This window comes from Contarinia nasturtii, unplaced genomic scaffold, assembly GCF_009176525.2.
Source record: "Contarinia nasturtii isolate CC-2019 unplaced genomic scaffold, AAFC_CNas_1.1 Cnas_scaffold_928, whole genome shotgun sequence".
In the NCBI taxonomy this organism is placed as follows: Eukaryota; Metazoa; Arthropoda; class Insecta; order Diptera; family Cecidomyiidae; genus Contarinia; species Contarinia nasturtii.
In genome coordinates this window covers 4016100-4039226 of record NW_022198275.1, presented here as the reverse complement: position 1 = coordinate 4039226, position 23127 = coordinate 4016100, and the positions used below count along the sequence as shown (strand labels likewise).

Genomic DNA, 23127 nt, shown 5'->3' with positions numbered 1-23127 from the left:
CAAATAGATTAATTCCGACGTGAAACTGATAACGGAATTTAATTTCAGTAATTCGTCGTCGTCGTGTAGAATGTCAGACTTGGGGTTGAGAGAATAACAGAAAGGGGGCTAAAAAAGAGAATGAGATGCGATATGCTTGGCATTTTTACTTGGCGAATTTCCATTTAATGGTTTCGAATTGGAAGTCTCGTCAGTCTTATTTACTCTTTTTTTTCTCCTGGCATGAACAAAGTGTACGAGTGACTCGAAAAGGTATGTGGGCCGAAGCACGTGAATTGGATGTGCTCTCGTACAGTTTGACATCGATCGTGTGTCAAATTTAAAGAATATTCCAAATAAAAAAATTATCCCTCTATGAAGGAATTTCCATCGTATGCCATATCCGTTTTTTTGTTTTTTGGTGTTATCTTTGAAAACAACGATATAATCAAATTATTCTTCATGTATATACTTGCTAGTAAAAACGGAAAACTCCTAACGAGAAAACGTTACGACTCACAGAGTTTTTTAGCAGCGCACACTCGATTCTGTATTACTTTTCCGCACACACCTAGTGTGAAAGGGGAAAGTATTGCAATAGGTCAAAATTTACGAAACCTCAAAAACATGTTTTCTGGACGTTTCTGAGGTCAGAGAACCCGAATCAGGCCGTTTTGAGCATGGTTGTTGTGGGTCGCTTCCACGTCGTACGTTGTCCGCCGTACGCAAAATTTGTCCATCGATTATCTCACCCCCCAGAAAAGTTATTTGAAATCTGACTTCACGGGATGATTGGGGGTCCCGAGGAATAGAAATCATTAGCTTTTGAGCGACTTTGGTTGATGGAAAAAAATTCCATGCCTGGAGTGATACCTATGAAAAAGAGTCCAATTTACGTCCAAAAGTCATACTTAATGTAGACTTAAACACTCAAAAATATGTATTGGGGGGTTTTTTGGCACGAGAAAACCGAATCCGAGGTTATTTTTGAGATACAATCAATTTTTGATGCAGTTTCCTCAAAAAAATCACAAAGAATTTGGATTTTTATATGGGAGCCATGCCTGTATGCTACCTTAATGATGTGAAACTTTGCACAGACTATTTTTTACACAAAAATATAACATTCTGAAAATTTGAAGAGATTTCAATTAAAATTAGGGGTACCTCCCATACAAAATTTTCAATTGGCTCAAAAACGAATATTTTGTATGGGAGGTACTCTTAATTTTAGTTGAAATTTCTCCAAACCCTCCGAATGTTAACGCCATTAAGGTAGTATACAGACATGGCTCCCATACAAAAATCCAAATTTTTTGTGACTTTAGTTATGAAAAGTGTTTCAAAAATAATTTCTATGGCAAAATTAACGTCAGATATATTTTTATAGTATTTTGTTAGAAAATAGAATACTTTCAAATATCGTACAAATGGTTTCATCATGAAAGTGTGAAAAATCTTTTCTCGGGTACTTCTGCTATTAAATTAAAGAATATTTTGTTGCCAAAGTTGAAACATATTTTTTGGTCTCGAACTTTACGCCGCTTGAAAGGCTTGAAAAATCGAAAAAATATTATTTTGAACTTTCTTAATAAAATACGCAACTACCACCGTGCGGAAAAGTTCGTCTTACTCCCGTAAGACTCTTTATTTTTTTTTTTATTTGTTGATTTTTTGCACTGTCTTTCGGCGATGCGTACCAATCTAATTTTAAACAACCGAAGAAGACATGCAGCCGTTCCTTCCTTTCGATACGATATTTTCTTTTCTGCAGCGATTCTTCTCATTTCATGGCCTTTAATTTTTTTTTGCTCTTTCATCGAATGAGAAAATTATGTACACATCTTTATAAAAATGTTTGTTTTTATTTTACTTGGTCGTCTTCCATCACTTTTGTTCGTTTTTTTTACTGCGTTTATTGCTGTCGACAGTAGTGAAATTTATTTCCCTTAAGCATCACATCAAGCGTATTTTGAGAAATGGAAAAAATACACGCGAACCATGATTTTCAATTAATTTTTATTTGAACATGAGGAATATATGTGACGTTGGCTCGCAAAAGTCTTCAAGATTAAGTGAATTGACTTGTTTGTATTCCTTTTTATTACATTAATGCGTTCGTTTGCCGGCGCGGCATCCTAACGACTGAACCGCCAACATTCAGCCATTGGTTGTCTTTCTATTGCTGTCTCACTCTTCGATTTCCAAAGATCACGAAAAAGTCATTGCAAATACAAATAAAAATACAAGAGAACAAGAGAGAAAAACGCGCTGCCACAGATTCAAGCCAGTTCAAATGGTAAATGATGCGAAAGCTAAGCTTTAGTGCTGAAACTCTGATTGATACTGGACGGCTTTTGAATCAACTTAATTGCCTATCATAAATTAAATGACGAATTTTTCCATTCGATTTAAGTGTTATTCGAAAATTCGATGTGTTTACTTCATTGTGATTACGTATCAAAAGTATCGCAGAATTTTTTTTTTGACTGTCATTGCATCAATTGAAATCCAAATGTAGCGTTGAAAAAGTTTAGAGCGAACGAAGTCATGCGTTCAAAATCGTTCTGATTTGCAAAATGATACGAATATACAAATTGCGACATTTTGTTATCGACTGTAAAATTTATTGACAACACGAATTCTTACTTGGCAACGAGAAAGAATTCGATTTTTTTGCAAAAAAAAAATCGAAAAAATGTGAAGTGAAATTCCTTTAGTGCAACCAAGCTCATGCGGATCGTAAGTAAATTAAATAAATCGCTCGTGATTGTGTTATGAACAACGGAAGCGGCCACTTATAGACATGAATACATTTGTTACTTTCTCAAAATTGGCGCTCCAGATGTTTGACATAAATTTGACTTGAATAAGAGACGGTTTCGCAACAATGGTCAAACGTTAGTTGTGAAGAAAATCGACGAAGGCAATTGACAACTTATTTCTGTTTTCTTCATTCACTGCATCGAATGTAAACGGCAAGAAATCACTTCAATGCTATTTAGATGGTGAGTGGTTTTCATATGTGTATGTCTGAGACTCTGAGTCTATTCGAATGTCTTTGACACAATAATGGATACATTTCTGCTATTTAGAGCCATTTTAAGGCTTTAAAATATGCTATATTTATCTTTTCACTGACTTTAAACGCTTTAATTTCGCATTCATGTAAAATAGCTGAAGCACAAGCGTATTCAACGATGGAATCTATTGAAGTCCACACAAGCTTAGTGACAACGACGAGGCAAACCTCTCTGCCGCCAGCAAATGTTTCACCATACACTGTGTATGTGTAGGATGTCGACTCTGGGATTTTTGTCATCCCTCACATTTATCAAGCTATTTGCTTGACTTTTTTTTCACATTTTCTTTGACTTTTTTCCGGTTTAACTCGCATTTTATAGAGTTGTTTCGTTTCTTCCGGTCGTTCGTTTGACTATATAGATATATTTAATGTGCGGCAATTTTTCTTCAAATACAATCGCATTTTGAGCGCGTCGCACATTTTTACCGCAATTTGGTTTTCAAATACAAACGCACGACGCACATATTTGTCGAGGACATAAACTAGCACGGGCCTCAATTGTGTGCACACCATACAGTCGCTTATTCACTTCAACACATACATATAAAGTAGTGATATTTCACAAGTTTTCAAATGTGACAGTAAAGAATTTTCCGGTTTTTATCTCGATGCTACGTCGTTTATGCACAAAAACGAATCTGTAACAAATCTTTTGCATAGCTAACATTTTCGGAATGTGGTATTGCGACCACACAAAGACTGAACGCCAATATTAAAAATAAAGATTTCACTGGCGTTACGTCGAAATAAAATGAATGCAGAAAAAAAGCAAATATTTAGCTAGATATAATGAAAAATACCGCAACAAGAAATAAGATGAACCTGTTTAGTTTTCATTTTTAGCTTTTGTGTGCCGATTTATGTGTTTTACGTTCTTTGTGTCACATTACACAACGATTCAATCTTTTCAGATTTCTAGCATAGTTTATGCCCATTTCTATTTGGCTTCTTCTTATTTTGCGCGACACCACCATTTCCAATGATAATGTGTAAAGTAGAAATGGTATCAGAATACATGAAACGTGAGAATGAGAGAAAAACAAGAGCTAAACCAACATTTAATAAATCTGACTTATGTGTCTTAATACAGGTAGATTTTTCCTATTTTAATACGGAAATGGGCTTAACAAATCTCCAGCAAAAGAAATGTGAATCGATTTACATTAACTGGGGTGAAAAGAACGGTAAATTACACGCATTTAATGTTATGGAATAGAGACGAAAAGAGTACAAGAGGAGCAGGTCACTGTTGGCTACAGATCTACCACCTGATTACAATTAAGTCACATAAATCCTAAATTATTACTTTGATCAACTTTTAACGGGCTCATCCAGTTTATAACTGTATCACCGTAAACTATGTTAAGCTTATTTAGGTTTGTTTTTTGCCACTGCTGCTACAATCGCTGTGGCAAACAACGAGAAAAAACAACGGTATTTAGATAAGACGGATTACATTGAATAAACACAGAATGATTCACAGATGCGAATGCATACCCTATCGTGAATGTCTAATTAGAAGAAAAAAAAGTTAAACGGTGAAATAACTTCACCTTATTAAGTTTTAAATGTGGATAATGGAATAAAGTAACAGACGTGTTGTGAGAGCTTGGTTGTGAGGTACTTTTAATTTTCATCAAGCATACAGAAAAAATCGGTTGTTGTTTTTTTGTGTTTGCATTGGTTTGAAGAGAGAAATCGCAACAAAAAACTACACTCAAAGAAGCAGCCATCGGGCAGCATTGATTTGAACGTAGTCAAAATGTAAGCTTCAAATAAACTCATTGAATAGATTCATTCAAATTATTCAACTCATTAAAAGAGAGTGTACGCTTCATTAGTAGTTCTATAAATTCATGTCAGTCGTCTCTCTCTCTATCTCTTTATATTTGCAAATTATTTACAGCAATAGTGTTGAATTTGTATATTTTCAATCGAAAAGTTAATACAGACACATAAACATTGTACAATTACCATTTTTAAAACATAACAATTTTAAAATCTATTCGTGATGAGATAAATTTCCCTGGCAATGAGTAGAACAGTCGTCATATAGTAAGTAATTGTTCTTTTTTCTGTTAAAACACGACATGTGATTCGACAATGACGAGATTGTTTGAGATTGACCATGCGTTTTAAAACTCACTACAACTATCAGCAAAACATGTCAAAATGCCTTTCATTTCAATCGCCACAAGAACAAAAACGAAGTATGGATATTTTGAGTGATTTTTCATCCATTATTTCAGTGCGAACTCCCGCATAACATAAAATCACATCATATCCCACAAGCCAAAATTTCTCGTCATCCAATTTATAATAACTCATTCAAAAATTTGCCAAATATTTAAACTATCGCCTCCACCATTAATATGATTTCACTGAAATATTCAAACGCGCTTATGAAGCCAATATTTACATCTAATAACATTTGGAAGTGAATGTTTCATTTTGATATTTTGACTCCAATGTATATACATATATACTATTATCATAATATATACGATAAAACTCGTTTTCTTAATGAAATGCTAGCCAACTATGTATTCAAATAGGTATAGAACATTGGTAACATCGAATAAAAATAAACATGTAATGCATAAATCAATCGAAGCGGTTGGAATTTCGATAAAATATGTTAGCAACAGCAATTAAACGGATGTAATTGCGCCGATCACAATGCTCGAATAACAATGTGGGGTGAAAGTCTCACACTGTGCACCAAAATTTAGTATAGCTAAATGGCATTTAGTACCATTCATTGTCTTCATGAGTGATGAGCCAAATATGCTAGTATGTGCTACAGCATATATCCATTTGATTGAATTTATAACAAACACGATTTATGTTATTGCTATCGATGGGACTGGTATATATGATATGAGAGAAAAGAGCCACCACTCAGCCTCCTACAAGTTGAATGATTCGTATCACAATAGGAGCACCTGTAGCGTACACAACATTTACCTTGCTTAAGTTGCATATTTTATCAATTTTGCTAATAGAAATGAGTTTATTGCTCATGTACGTTTCACATTTTCGTTCATTTAACGTTCACCTGCAATTGTTTTTGACTCAAACTAGCGTAAATATAACTAACAACGATAACTTAGAACACCAAATAAATGCTCTACTTTGAATTTTTCGAAGATTTAAGCAAATATATTCACGAGTTCAAACTATTTATTATTCGATTCGTTAGCAAAATTGCAAAATGTGCTTTGCAATACGTGTATGCACGTTTTTGTTCTTAATAGAAAAAAACCACCATATGATAAATACAAAACTTTGAACGTTAAACATGCGGAATCAATGTACTTATATCAAATGGTTGTATTTGTAGAAATGTGTTTCGTAAAATAATTAAATAAATTTACATAAATTAAATCAGTGTTTGCACATGGGACGGTAATGTTATATTGTATAGTAACACATTAGTAGTGTAAATGGAATATGGGTTTCTTCTTCTTCTTTAAATTTTACATTACTCAATAAGATCTCAGATATTATTTCCCGTTTTTTTTTATAATTTTGTGCGAATTCAATGTTTACATATCCTAAATTCATAGTTACTTCATTAACAATATAAAATTAAAACGCAATCAAGTATTAACTATAGAGCATTCTAGCTTAAATGATTTCTACACAATTTTTTTTACCAGCCGCAACCATAACTATCAACATCACATCGACATTACTATTATCGTCAGCGTCAAATCTCATGCTCAAATATGTTTGCGATATTCGGGTACGCTCAATGTCGGTTTTTGATTTTAGCATAGTGAATAGTTTCAACTGAATAACATTTTGTGCATGATCACTTTTCAAGTTTCAAAAAGCTCAAACCGCAGAAAATGTTTGGCGCACTCACGATAATGAATATTTTCGGTTTTGTGATTATTTCAATTTTATTTGAAAAATTTAATCACATCCACATCCACTAAATCTTCAATTAGTGATTTTTGTTGGCTTTAAATTATGCGGAACTTTATTAATGCATATGTACAGTGTTGTACACACACACATAGTTTGCTGAAATTAAGCAAAGTTGCATCCCATTTTTGTGGTGACAAAATGCAACAAGCGTGAATCTTAATGACTAGCAAGTAAAAACGTGGCATACAAAATTTGGGTTTGGAAAACACTCTAAACGACTATTTAACGCGACACCTGCGCTATAAATGGAAGCCGCTGCAAAATCCGAGAAATTCCACTCAATTTTATATGAATACAAATTCAAGATGTTTTAAGAGCAAAAAGCTTTTTTTCACAGCTAAATGCAAATAAAAAAAATATAATACATCACAACAACAACTGATAAGCTGACTGCATAATGTGTTGATCCAATAATATTTATGAAGGACTCTCCCAAACTGGAACTGGAACTGACATCTGCTGACACTAAAATCCATTCAATTATTCAAGCATTCATGCATCTCATTTGACGCGTCATCGCAACCATCATCCAGCCATATTCTTCGTGGCTTGATTTATGTAAAATGTATTACTATTAGGAAACATTTTTAATCCGACAGTTTTGTCGACCGCGATAAAATGATAAATAATGATTTATAGCGACTGCAAAAAGTTATTCACTTAAAATCTCTACCATCAACAATGTTCATAATCGTATAGTTAATCAGTTGTAACTTCAAAACACAAAACCACTGCATAATCTACATTTTCGGTCGAAAATTTTCGAAAATCTTTGGGGTCTACATTTTTTGAATATTCTTGTGAACATTATTAAAAATAGAAAGACATTCTATATCATCCTATCTGCTCATCTAAACACATTTATCATTTATTTTGTAAAAATTTTATTTCCTTTTTATATGAAAAAGTAGCATTCCCATTTTTTCAAATCCGCGTTTTTTTTTATCGCATTTGATGCGTCGAAATGGAAAAGTCAAACGTTGACATTATTTAAATGGGCTTATGTAATATGTTAAATTGAACTTCAATTGGGGCGAATGGGGATATATTGTGCTCTGTCGAATGTGGCATATGTAAAATTATAAGTATAAAATTGAAAATTGCAATTTTGTTTGTGAGGTTGAAACATTCCCGAAAAGTACATGAAATTGTTTTTTTTTTCAAAAGATGAAATGCAGTATGATAAAGTATGTGATGCATGATACAAATGAGCATAGTTAGTTTCAATACAATTTGTAGAGTATGTATAATGTGCTCTCTGTATATGTGTATAATGCACAATGTGATACACTATTCGATATTCACTAAACTATTACAATTTCGAAAACTCGTTTACCCTCTACAGAAATACATAAACATGGCCAAAATGTGAAATTATGCCAAATAGAGAGCAGTTTAAGTGGAGAGTCTGTGCCATTTATTTCAATAAATTGGCATGAATCCAATTTGAATTCGGTTATACTGAAAGCATACACACGCAGGCTATATGTAAAATGTGTACAAGTGTACAATGTACCCCATGGCATATCGAATGATATTTATAAATTGTAGAAAGAAATGCACAATACATCGATTACGTGTTTACATGGAAATTTCAATTTCGAATCATATTAAAGTAGTTAAGTGCAAGCAATGCAACAGCTTTTTCAGAAAATGGCAAACTAAATGGAATAGAGAATCGAGCGGCCATCAAGTGGAATTTACGTGCGGCATACAAGTTCAGCGAATCGGTAACATAAGGTAAAATGTTCGATAGTCGGCAAGTGAAAGGTTTTACGGTTTGCTGAATTATATCAAATGAGTGTCAAACTTTTCGATTGAATCGCTGAAAATGGTACATGAGAATTTGTTTAAAAAAAAAACAACAACAATGAAGTGCACATGTTTACACACAAAAAGCCAAGTATTCATTAATTCGTACACCTATGCATATCATAAAAATATATGCCAACATGCGTACGACACATCGTTGATGCTTGCAAATATGTTTAATTTCCGTTGAATACAGAAGTAACATCGAAAAACAATACTTTTCAGTTGATATGAAATTCGTTTTTAGTTCGGACATACAATGAATTCGATTTGGTTCATTTTGGTGCAGTCGATTAAAAATTAAACATCTCACCGTTTGAACATTGATCGAAGTAAACAGTGTGCCCTGATCATTGAGCACATGTGTTGTAGACAGCAAATGCCTTCTTTTTGACTCGATAGTCGAAGCAATAAAGTGCCAACATTTAAAATGCATCATTCAATTCAATGAAATGACTCATGGGCAGCCGGTATGGCATGCAGCCTCCCTTTTTTCACTTTGACTTGAAATCGAATTGAAGCTTCTGGCATTATTGTTTTATTGTTTACGATTTAAAATTGCCATCTGTGCACGCCGTCAATATCATGTATCGTGTACAGTTGTATACATAATGACGTTATAATGCAATAAAATGTATTGTTTTTGTGTGAGCGAGAGGGAGTGTGAGTATGTGTTTGGCAGAGAGACTTTGGTAACTGTCACAATCATCGATAAATGCACATATATAGATATTGTGAAATGCAGATAAATGATTTTCGAGTCAAGATATGGCGAATATACAATTTTCAAATTCCCATGAAAGACATTATCAGAAATACCGTTCACATGCACGAACAAAGCATTTTGCGTAGCCATGACACAATGTGATACAAAGACTGTGAGCGTGCGAGTGAATCGAATGGAATTTTCGAGAGGCAAATAAAATTGAATTTGCAACGCTATCACTTGAGCCAATATAATAATAAATGCTGTGTCATCACAAAGCATATTTCATGCTAAATATCATTTTGTCTGGCGCACTGAAGTCGAATGCGATTGCATTTTGTTGTTAAATCATCGAAAAATATTTTGATTATCACATACACTGTTTGAGAGATTCCTTTAGAAAACCAGTTTTGGAAAACGACCAAAATTATCGCATCATTTCCCCTTATTTCATTCTCTCTCTCTCTCTCTCTCTCTCTCTCTCTCTCTCTCTCTCGTGTATTCTCATCCTCACAAAGTTGTCCGAAACATTTTGCCTGCACTAACAATGAATGAGCTCATGCATCATTAATGATTAACCATTTTATTTCGCTATAAACATGCTTCTACATATTTGTATTTAAATCAAATGTAAAATTTATGAACCCTTTCTGTTTCTGTTTTGCTTATTCTTTCAGTCATTGAAATCTTGCCAAATCTAAATAACAGAAGAAGCTTTAGAAATTGATTTTGAACATTTTAAACAAATCAAATAAAATATTCACTATTCAAAAGAGTATCTGATCGTGATTCCCTTATTTATCCAACAGAATAAAATATGTATTTTCAAAAAATCAGGGCATACCGTTAGATGACGTCACCATGTATGTATCTAACATATTAGAATAGATGTCTGAATTCAGAGATATACGTGACTTTTTTTTAATAACTGTCACAGAATCTTCCATTTCGATTTATTTCCTAAATGTATTGATTGATGATAACATTATCTTAGGGCATGTCCTGTCTCATGCGCAAAACTATACTCACCAGACTATCTGCATCTGCAAGAATGGAAAATATTTATCAAAAAAAAAAAAAAAACTAACGAAAATGTTGCAAATGCACATTGTTGAAAATCAGAAAAACAAACAAACTGAAACAATAAACATTTATATTTTATAAATAAACTGCATAAACATAAGAACCTCATCAAATAGATATTGCACAGTAGCTTAGTGTAAATAAATGGATTTATGTGCAAATAATGTCGAATAATTGGCTCTTATGACATTCCTAGAAATGAGATGTGAAACGATGATAAACAAAATCATCGAAACTTTACTAATGAATATGCACGCTCCCAATGTGCTGATGTATTCGAGGTTGTTGGAAATCAGTTAACAGTGTGCATTGCACTTGAGGAGGCTCTTCGCATTAGGCATATATATGTACAAATGTGGTGAACTAAGATCAAATCAGACAACCGGCCGACCAACCGGTCTGTGTATATCATTTCCTTTATGTGATAACAAATATTGCGTATGGTTAGACTCATTCGGATCGAAATGTTAGCAGGAATTAACCACAATACAAGTGGTGCAAATACACATTCTACAAATATGCACACTCTACATGGTTTAAATTTAATATGTGTATGAGATAATTATTCAATGATTTTCGAGAATCCTTAATGATACATATTTTGTTGAAGAAAAAAATATACATAAATGAGCATTTGCGACACATACACAAATGATAGAATGACAAAACGAAGGAAAATACGTTAAAATATGTGCATCGAGTTTCGGTCAAGGATGAGAGAAAATATGAAAAGAGTTGCTTGGAGACTAACAATCACTGTCGATTCGATACATATGATTGTTTGACGCACGAAAAATGGAGCTTTTGACAACCAACAATACATGCTGATTCTCTGTGGCAGCCGAACTTTGTCTCAAGTGTTTACTTTTGAAATCACACCAAAACACCCAAGTCGTATCGCAACTTGACGATATCAAATAAAGACAAACTTTTGACAAACAGTAGTTTTGCCACCATATCCATATCTTTTGTATGAGTTTTTGGTAAATTTTCTTCTTGCCTCCCTGCCCCCCTCTCTCGTTTCTCTGGTTAATGTTGTCGCTTAATAATAATCATCAAGAATTCTTGAAATGGCAGTTGTTGCCTGAAACTCGATGAGCTCGCGAACATCGTCATATGTACAATTTCCGTTTTAGTCATTTTATATCCGAGACTTGGGGTGTTTTTGTTGCGACAAAATGTTAACGCATTCACTTGTTCGTTCGCTTGTTTGTTTCATTATGGATATTATATGCATACAATATGCTTCACATTCGTCGTCTATTGCGATTGCTTTATATACATAGTTATATATATCAGTGAAAATTATCGCATGGATTTTTCCTTAATGGCACACACACTCATTCTCAAGACGAAACAACAAAACATTTTAACATTTCGAATCTTTGCTTCAATCGCACAAATTCCGACTGCTGTTTTCACGTAATCCTTGTTCTTTTGTATTGCCATTTTCAATTTGCATATGATTTTTTTTTGTTAAGAAAAAAACGAATCTCCCCGTTTTGTGCTTAGTTATCATTTTTGAATTTGTGCTGGTGTCTCGACGCGAGCATACTTTTATCAAATTCATTAGTTTAAATGCTGCCTTTGTAAGTGAGCGAGTGAACGAGTCTAAAGAAAGAATGTGAGCTGCGAAGCTCGTCCAAAATGGAATTCATTTTTTTTTTTTGGATGCCGTTCGTTTTGTCGAAAAGGAAAAATTCTTTGGCTTTATCTAAATGGAATTGTAATAACGTCTTTATCTGCAGAATCCGGAACTCGTTTAATATTAACCGCTTGTCGATTCAAAATATGCTCAAAAAAGAAACCACCACAAGAAAAGCTATTTTACCGACATATTCAACTCGAAAATTCTACACTCTCTATCAGAGACACTACAAGCACATGTATGTCTTTCAGTGTACGGTGCTGAATTGAACGACATTCGGAAAATGAAGCTTTTGAAAATTGATCGTCGTCATTCGCTCTCCCCACATGCCAATCCGATGTATGGCTATTATGCGTTTCGGTTATAGCATCGAGATAGTGAATGTCATTCGGCAAGTGACAATCGATGAATGAAATCAAACTGAATTCGCAAATAAGCCAGCATTATGCTCTGGCGGATAATAATATTTCTATGGAAATCATTTGAATTTAGATGAAAATATTGGTGAAATTGAGCCAATGTGGTGATGCTTGTGAAGCCATTTTATTCGACTGATTGAGTCACACAAAAGCAATAGACAACGAGTGAACGGCGACCAATTAACAATTGTTTAGGGTAACTGAAATCGATTTAATTTGAATGAAATCATCTACCGTTTATGTGCTATTAGAACAATGGTTTAATTAGTGATTTACGTCAAAAATGATTGAACGTAAAGTGTGATGTGCTTAATTACGTCTTTCAATTTTGGTTTAATGGATTCATTTTAATGGGCTGTAAAAAAAAAGAATTCGAAACGAAACGAATAATGTATCCTAAGAAAACATCGTCTGCTTTTGAGAGATGCAAACCCCAAACCGTTCGGTTTCATGGACGAACAATTTTGTTTTTATTTTATAGATGGAAGCGTTTTGAGCTTTACCACAACTTTTTTGAGGCGAGACAATTGAGAAAATGAGGCAAGGTCACACCATCATATGCAAGCGAATTACACAGTTTTTTCTTTTCATTTAACAACCGAAGATCAAACCAACGGAACACTCAACAATGCTAATTACTTGTATGAGCTCCTTTTCTCTGCTTGAAACAATGAACGAAGGACTCCAGTGTGCGGGTAAATTGAAATGTACAGGTGAATTGTTTTGTGTTTTTTTTTTTGCATCCAGCTTGCGTTCAATGTCTGTCTGTTTCGAATTGTTCTAAAATATCTCATCGTCAATACACTTCAACAGCGTTTCAGCATTGGCGGTAACTATACCATTCAGCAGCACTGAACAGCAAATGTGTATGGAATTTCAAAGAACAACGGTTTTTTTTGCAATGTTTTATCTATATGTCTGTGGTGTTTTGGTTTTTTTTTCATGGTTTGGCTATTGGTTTTCCCGCAGTTTTACAATCGAAACGAAATTTTATCGTTTCATTTCATTTGGTGAATGAGTTAGTTGTGAGGCAAAATAATTTTCTCGTAAAGTAACATACACGCAAAGTAGACAGAACAGAGAGCATATACAAAATGCGTCCAAAATGATTCGTTTCACATTAAGGAATTGTATGTGAACAAGGGAAAATTCTTCATTGTGGAATTCGAATAAAAAGCTCTAACAAACCGACCACCGAATATGGAACACTGATGAAAAATTAAAACATCCTTTAACCGAATGGTAATGTTCTCTCTTCTTTCACTCCATACGCCGACACAGAAGCTTCATTCTTTTGGAAAATAGTTTATCTGAGCGCGTGGTTTTATCACTTTTTTCATGAGTTTGTTGTTGGGTTAGATGATGGTTTTTTTTTTTTGTGCTCTTCGTCATCTTTTGTTTCTGGCGTTCTCTTCTGGCACGCGCATACGGCATTTGTGTTGGTGGTGAATGTGGTCGTTGTATTTATTTGCTCAAGTTTAGTATTTGCTGACTACTAACCAACAAAGGAGAAGCAGAGAGTAAAGTGAAAGGGAAAAGCGACTCAACAAAAGAAAAGCGCACAAACATTTTTCAGACTAATAAAACTACATATTTCTGCTGGGTCCATGTGAGGAGAGAGAGATGGGGATGGAAAGCGAGGGAGGGAAAGCAAACGGAGAGGAAAGATCCTGTTATGGTAACAACGAACACACAGTAACACAGATAGAGTTTTATTAGTATGGCATTTTTCGTAGTTTTCAAATGGGTCCATAATATCTTACACAATATTTTTGACGTTGGCGCCAATACACATCGACCAAGCAGACGGCAAATGTATATAATTCACTGTAAAAAAACATACATAACACATTTAACGATGGCATGCCATGGCATACATGTGCACGGGAGCTTTTCCGTTTGTAGCCCAATAGTTCGAATGTGCCAATACATTTTAATGCGCTTAATACTGGTATTGCTATTGCTATTGCTGTCGCTGCTGCCGTTGGCTGATTCAACTGAATCGTTCGGAAAGAAGATTGGAATTTTCGCACAGATTCCGCTTAAACAAATACGACTGAAGAATGAAAAACCAAATGCTGAGTTAAAAACACTAACAAGGACGAACGAAGCGAAAAAAGAACAAAATAAAAAAAGACGCCAATACGTGGTAATGGCATCAATAAAAGCGAACACAAAAGAAGAGAAAAGTAAAGAAAATGCCGAAGTAAAAGACAAAAAAGAGAGGCAAAGATGCAAGCATAAGCGAAAATAAAAATGTAAATCAGTTTGATGTAAGCATTGAATCCATTAAAAATTTCAATTGAATATTAAGCGATGCAGGAATATTTTATGAGCTAATTTTGCACTAAACAATTTTCTTCAATTTATCTATTTTTATCGTGCACTTTGTGGCTTCAGCTTAAGCTTCAAAGCTTAATTGAGTTGATTGAATGCATGCCATTTGCGCATTTCAAACATTATAAACGCTGAGAACCACTGATTAGATTTTCGAATCAAACATACATCGTCCGAATGCTAATTTTTGTTACACGCGCAAGCCTTGATCGTGCTTAATGCATTATTTAAAATATCTGGGAGAAAAAACACTATGTAGCATTATTGAAACGCCGTTCGCCATTTGAATCACTGTTTTGATTTGACTGAATGTTCATTCTTTGCCCTTTAAATTACCACTCCAAATATAAATCTGATTCTATTATTCATGTAAATTGTGAAAATTCTGATTTTTTTCTTCTTTTTCTCGGCAATCATTTTATTTGCTTTTATTTATTGATTTTTTTTTCTGGGGAAAGTAATGCTTGAAGTAATCTCACAACAATAAATGAAAACAGCGTTTTATTTAGAGAGAAAAAAACGATCATGACGAGGTCAACTGCAGACTAAATGCCATTGGCAGTGCCTGAAAAACACTCCACTCACACAAACCGTCTGTAACTTAATTAGCGTTGTCAAACTCAATTAAACACCATTTTTTTTGTTTAATACTTTTCTCACACTTAACGTCAAATAAACGAATGAGAATTGTTCATTTTTTTCGAGCTGCAGCAATTATGATAAAGTTTAGCATAGTAATTTTTGTGTGTTATTTACTGTAGAGCAGAAACAAATAAAAGAAACCAAACATGAAAATGTAAAAACAAACAAATATCCGGTCTCTCATCGGTTGTATACCGCTGAAGTTAACATAACTAAATAATTCAATGTAAGACGAGAAAAAAAAGCGGCGAAACGAGAAAGTCAATGTGGAAAATGACGCAGAACTAATAATAAGTTAAAAGAATCTTTTATTTCAGCATATGGTTTTCAAGTGTGTTAGAAGTTTAGTTTATATCAATGAAACAAGCAAAGTTCCGAATGAAAAAGGTTAAAGTCATATCCGTTATGGCAGTATTTTCCCTATGAACAAACGCATGTGGATTGTTTAAATTGCCAGAAAATCATGATATAATTATAGTGGCGCAAAGCAAGAGCCAATTAAGCACATGAGAACTCTTACATTAGCAGCCAACTAGAGAGCAAAGAAAATACTGGTGCATATTATTTCCGAACTGTTCCAGCAATTTATATCGTTCCCATTTTGAAAAATGAATAAATTAATTCATTCATTAAATACAAACAACACTGTTATATGAAATGTTACAGGTACGACGGTGTATACATTGCCACATTAGCCATTTTCATGAATGGTCAATTTTAAGAGTCATTCGTATTCAAGACTTTTGGAGAATAGCAAGGTGTTAACTGAAATGAATATACAAAAGAAAATATGAAATAAATCGTACCGTAATTATATCTCAACTAACATTAGTTTTATTAAAAGGTCATATGATTGTTTCAAAATGTCGAGCTTCATTTTTAACTTTAAATTATCTAAAATGAGATTTATTTACTATTAACACAGTAAATCCTATCCAAGATTATAGCTCAAACTGTACTATAGTCAGCAATTAGTTACTGAAGAAACACTGTGTGTACAATTAAAAGCATTTTGTATTTCGACTGGATTACGATTGGGAATTATTGCGACAAAGATGACTATATAAAACGATTTTGTATTTTATGTGCGGAAATGAGTCATTATATTTTGGCCCGTGCAAAGTAATTGTTTTATAGAATGGTAACCTTGTAACTTATGATTAATAATATTTTGTTGAATGTTCTAAGCTCGGAGAACGTCAAATATAAAGATGGTAATGGTATTTGTCTAGAGTCTAGACCGCATTGAATGTGTGCTGAGGCACTATACACAAGAACTTTGAGTTGTCTATATTCTTTTCTTGTTCAGTTCCTGCCTTTATACAGTGTCATATGGATTTTCTGTCTCTTTATTTATAAGAATATTTCCACTTTATATTTCCAAAAAGAGACGAGAATTGGCAAATTCCACTCCATTCAATGATGTTATTTCTACAAATAATTTCTTGAATGATGTTGACAAACGTAATTCTCCAGTAGATGACATAAATGCTATCCACATTATGTGGGAAATAATGTTTAACAGAATTTATATGATTATTGACCATTTTTATTTCAAAATGGCTTATGCATAGCGTTAAATGTATATATTATACAACTTTCTGCAGAATGACAGAGAATGACGTGAAGTTCAGAGAATGACGTTTGAATATAAATACATGTGAAAGACACTTTTAGGCTCGTCCTATGTTTAAAATATTTGGTAAAATCATAATGTATCATTTAAATACTTCAAAAGCGTGTTAAAGTTGTTATTTATTTATTAATTGTAGTGATTTTGGAATTCGAACATTTGATGCTAATGTTTTTGAAAACCCTTAAAAGTGCGTTATGATTGCAATAAATATGACTTTAACTCATGTTGATTATGAAATTGTACATATTATGTTATATATCTAATGGAATCGATTTACTCGGAAATCATACAACAAGCAAATGTACTTATAATATTATCGAGTAAAATGCCGAATATTTGTTAAATTCATTCGATTATGTGAAATGGTTTGGAATGCATTGCAGTTTCATATTTTACATTCAGTTGAATGATCGGGATTTTTCAAGCCAATTATTATGAATGCATTTATAATTGTTTGAGAAACGTCCATAACGGAGAATTTTAAAGCCGATGAATTCGATTGAGAAAATTAGTGATTGACTGCATGGTGTAATCAAATTATTCATTTCAGGGAAATTTGAAAATATGATTATTTATTGAACATTTATGGAATATAGGATAATATTTGAAAAATACCATTATAAAAATTAAACAATAGCCGTAATTAAAGCGTCTAATAGCAAAAAATATGTTTGATAATGACCGCTTTTGTTCAGTTGAATATTTAAATGTTTAACAGCAAAACTGACGAGGTATTCATTAAATTGTTTGTTTTTCATTTTCTAAAATGAAATTCAACGGTAGCTCTCTTTTATAATCAAATATTTTGGAATTAAACTCAAAATAATAATAATTCATAGTAATGATGCCAATATATACTAGTATTGCATAAAATCTATGAGTTCATAGATTAAATTTTATTGCTGTGTTGGCTAAATTAATCGTTAACACAACGATGTAACACACATTTATTGTTACGATTTGTGAACTGTGAATACAGAAATGCACATTAATTTATCTGCTCAAAATGTGTTTGTCTTTGAAGTTCATCTGTATGCACTTTGAATCTAAAGCTGTCATCTGAAACAATTTTAACAATTTGTATTGCATTGTACACATTTTGGTTGAATCAACCTCAATCCAATCTCATGTCTCATACCATTTTTGCGTCTTCGTCTGTTATGTTGCATCATCAGGCCTCATATATAAACACAATCCTAGAAATGTGTATAGTATTTGCTCGTGTGTGTGTGTGTGCGTTTGGTTCCAAGAGTCCATTGAAATTAATACAATTGGGTACTCTATATCGTAATCATGTTCAAAATGGTATCATAGCAAACACACCGAGTGTTGAACTTAAATTAAAAGCAAACATCCACATGAGTGCAGCATCGAGTGTATTTAGTTAAATTTGAGTATGGCTTCTCACACGCTAGCCAAAAATTGTGTCAAATTCGAAAAAGGTTGAACCAAAATAAAATCAACTTGACATTTTCGATAACGTTTTTAACGCTCAAGCATTCAGTTCGACGAGAGAAGTATTTAAAAAAGCCATCGACTTTCAATCTAGTATTGGATGCAATGTTATTTGTAGCTTAAGCAAATATTCCACTTCAAAATCGAATCAATTTCGATATTTCATATCAAGTGACTCGAAGTTTCTAAATTTCACATTGTCTGTCATTCAAATATCTCATGAATCACAATAACCATTCCATTGTCCATTTTGAAAACCACATTTAACGATAGATTCTCCAAAAGTCAAATCAACGAACTAAATCTATTGGTCGGTGCACGGGTAAGAAGGGCTTGGATTCAACCATGCTCGGCGAATTGTGAAATCTGGATTACAACAGAAGTCAATGAATAGACAAAAAAAACCATAAAAATCACATGGAAAATTTTCGATTCGATAAGAAATAAAAAAAATTCTTCATGGGCCATCGTAAATCAGCATTTTTTTTCAGCTAAAAAGAAAATCGCTCGTAATGTGTGTGAGAGAATAGTAAAACGTAAAAAACATAAAACGCATGTTAAAAGCATTGCAAATGAATATAAATATGATCATAAATTGTTCGAACAATAAGTTATTTTGTGTTGTCGAAATCCTTTTCGTTTGATTTTTATTGATCTTTTGAGGCTATTCATGTATATTTGTGGATGGAAATCAATGAATTCGAACAACGAATATATTTATCGCAATGAGTGAGAAAAAGGCCTCGATTATAACATGAATGCGTCCATACTCACACCCAAACGATTTTCAGAAATCGATGTTTTGTTGAGAATTCAAAAAGAACGCGAGATATAAATAAAAGATACACCGAATTTCCTGAAAATATCATCCATTTAGCCGATGAATTTTTGACTTGGTTAGTTATTTATGTATACACGTTCAGCGGGCATGGATTTTTTTCCATATACCTATTTGCCCACACAATTTTGGATTATAAGCATCGTATTTAAAATTAAAAAGAAATAAAAAGTCTTACCCTATAAGACGAACTTTTCCGTCTAGTTGTTTATTTCATTTAGTTAGACCATGATGGGCCATTGGTGTCCAACTTATTTTATCGTTAACCTCCCTTGTCATTTCGATCAGAAAATCTGTTCTCATCTAGGAACATCAACCAAAAATACAAATTATTAACAAAAAAACACGAGGCGAAAAAAGTAGAAACAGATAAAAGTCTGTTCAATGCTGACGCAAAGAACATTTGTTTGGTGTCATTGAATGATGTATAATGGTCAACAAATATTCGACGACGTATCAAAATGTGTGCAAAAATATTTTTAATCAACTCGAATAAATACACATTTTATTGCTGTGAAATAATTCTATCAGTTCAGTTTAAGCCGATTCAGTTTAGAATAAATTTTTGGCTTTTTTATCTTCACAAATTCATTCATATAATACTTTTAATTCCACGTTTCGGAAGAGTGATGGATACCATAAACAAAAGGGCAAACATGTTGACGATATTTGTCCTAACATTTATCATGCCAACTAATTTGATTGATGCTGCAAGTGACTATAGTAACGGAGGTTCAACTAATTTGGCTATAATCACATGGGCCCATGCAGTTAATAGCCAGGCTCTCTTGGAGCAAGTTCTTGCAAATGGTGAGATTATTTTTCATTTTTTGATTTCGAATACGTCAATTGAATGTGGTTTCATCAGTTATATGCGATAGCTGTTCGTTTCTTTTAACTTAAACTTAAATTATACATTATACATAAAGCTAAAGTTCAAATGATTGAAGCTGATGTGAGCCCTGGAATACTTAAAAAATCATGTGCACAGGAAACAGAAAATCCAACATTAGATACGAGTATAATCAAAACAATTTGGTTTCAAATTCAAAGCGCATTAAATGTTCAATACAGAGACGTTGGTATAGATTTGCATAATATTTGCATAAATAAAAAAATAAAAAATTAACTTGTTGTATCTAACTTATCAATCTTTATTCCAACGTACGTAATAATCAAGTTATGGCTCATCCACCGGACACATCGTCTGATCTCTCATTGGAAGACTTTCTGAGTAAGGTTTACGATCACAATAGTAAATCCAATAAAAAGAAGGGTATTAAGCTTGATATCAAAGATATCGATCCACTGAAAAGGGCATTGTCACTGATAAAACAAAAAAATGTACGTATCACAATTGAATAATGTTTTGAAGAATTATTAGCAACCAACATTTTACTTTCTCATTGTCATCACAGTTTGCAGATGCGAATACTTTTATAAATGCGGATGTTATTTGTGGTCCAGGTATGAACGAATTTCTACCGGACAAGCCAATCGATGCCAAGGAATTTCTCGATGCCTTTGAAGATTTTGATGGCTTGTCCAATGTAACACTTTCAATTGGATGGAAAACTGGATCGAGTCAAATGCAGACTGCCGTCTATACTCAATATCATGTTGATCAAATGATCAAAGCTATTAATGATAATAATGTTGATAAGAGTCATCCAATATCATTTCCAGTGCGTGCCATTTATGCTGTCAGAAGTATACCAACCTTGAAATATTTGTTTGATTCAGTTAGCAAAGTCTATAAGGTAACATTCACCATTTGGACTGGTAGCAATGATACATTTTCAATTCTAGAATTGCAAAAATTGATCAATTTCTTTGGCCTTCCTTACGTATACGTTGATATACCAGATGAAATGAAAAGTAAATTGAATTTAAAGTCTGGTTGACTCTGCCTTAACCAATCGAATTAATGGAACATTCTATCAAAACAAATGTTAAATTCAAATACAGACGTTGACGTAATTCAAATGTCTTGATATTGATGTGTTTATTACGTAAAAGTCAAATAAAAAAAAACGTTTAATAAAAAATAAAGATAAAATCGTTTTGTTTATTTATTTTTACATAAATGATTTAAATATATTATTATTATTTATTGACCCTAATTTTGGATCGAGGAATCCATAAAATTAACAAATTTTGACATCCCCATACAAAATTTAAAAAAAAATTCATGCACGGTAAGACCACGACGGAGTGAATTTGGTCCAAAGTCTAATTGTATCTATTCCTCAAGAATATTGACCAACCATCCTATAAAATAAGATTTAAAAACACTATCACTAGAAAAGAGATAATAGGTGAACAAAAACGGTCACGTACAACGTGCATCCCAGAACAACCTGGTTACAAATCGATTAATTTTTCATCCCCAATCTAGGAAAGGTCATCTCCAACCATTTTGAGAATTTATAAATTTAGGCTTCATTACAATACTTTTCCTTTCACAATACGTGGGCGGAAAAGTAAAAAAAGGTCTATTTTTGCATAATACAAAATCAAAATGATTCGTTTTTTTCTCAAGCCACTGATTTTTTTGTCTTCTTCTTTTCAATGTGCTATTTTGTTAGATAGAAAGCATCAAAGCGAACACAAGAAGACCTGTGAGCGAAAATAACAAGCGTAATAGATTCAGTGCGCAAGAACCAGAAAGAAAAGCCAGTAGCAAAACGAGAAACAGTTACTATGATTTAAAAAAAAAAAAATGTTGGATCTGTTCTTTTGGACAGTGTAAGCAGCAACATTTGATGAAGTACACCAAAAACATGGACAAGAAATTACATTCCAAAGCAGAATATAAAGTGAAAAAATTGAGTCATAAACAAGACGCAATATTGTGAGCCTATTTATGTCGATGTTGATACAATATATGCTTTCGTGACTATGCATTGCCATATCGTCTCGGATGATTTGATACGGAATTTTTTTTGTATCCATATTTTCTATGTTCATGTCTATGTTCAGGCTCAATGACCAAGCATATAAATTTTTGAAAACATTGAATTGCATATTTCCATTTGCTCATCGCAAAGTCGCTATATCCATTCCTGGTTAGTGATATTAAAGTTGGTCTGAGCTCAATTGCTTAGCTGAAGGACACACATGAGTCTCTCGCTCATTTTTTTTTGCAAAACTATTTCTATTCGTAATTCACATTGAAGAAATCTCCCAAAAAAGATGGAAAAAATCACCAAAGCGAAACCGTTACACATGATTGACGAAAACGATGCTGAAACAAATGGTGTGTGCGAGTGTAGCAAAAAAGATAGCGCTACGAACGGGTTGAAAGATGAATGGCCATCCATAATATTTAGATCAAACCCATGACATAAACATGAAGACTGTGTGTGTGTTTTTATGTGGGAAAAAAGAAATCTCTTTTACATCAACTACGAGCGCTTTTTTCGTATCTTTTTTCTACATCATAAACGTGCCTTTTTTCACACAGGTTTCACCAAGTTCTTTTTTTTCCTCTTCAAAATTAGTATTGAATTTAGAAAAAACTAGATGAAAATTAGTGTTTTTTTTCTCTT

At 33.1% G+C, this 23127-nt stretch overlaps 1 protein-coding gene across 1 annotated transcript; it reads left to right on the top strand.

The window, feature by feature from the left end:
• The first annotated feature begins 20083 nt into the window (after positions 1-20083).
• On the top strand, positions 20084-21587 carry LOC116343057 (protein FAM151B-like). The gene is made up of 4 exons (XM_031770942.1): positions 20084-20386; positions 20506-20658; positions 20757-20920; positions 20995-21587. The coding sequence occupies exons 1-4, from the start codon at positions 20206-20208 to the stop codon at positions 21478-21480; spliced, it is 984 nt and encodes a 327-aa protein (XP_031626802.1). The 5' UTR covers positions 20084-20205; the 3' UTR covers positions 21481-21587.
• The last annotated feature ends 1540 nt before the right edge of the window (positions 21588-23127 follow it).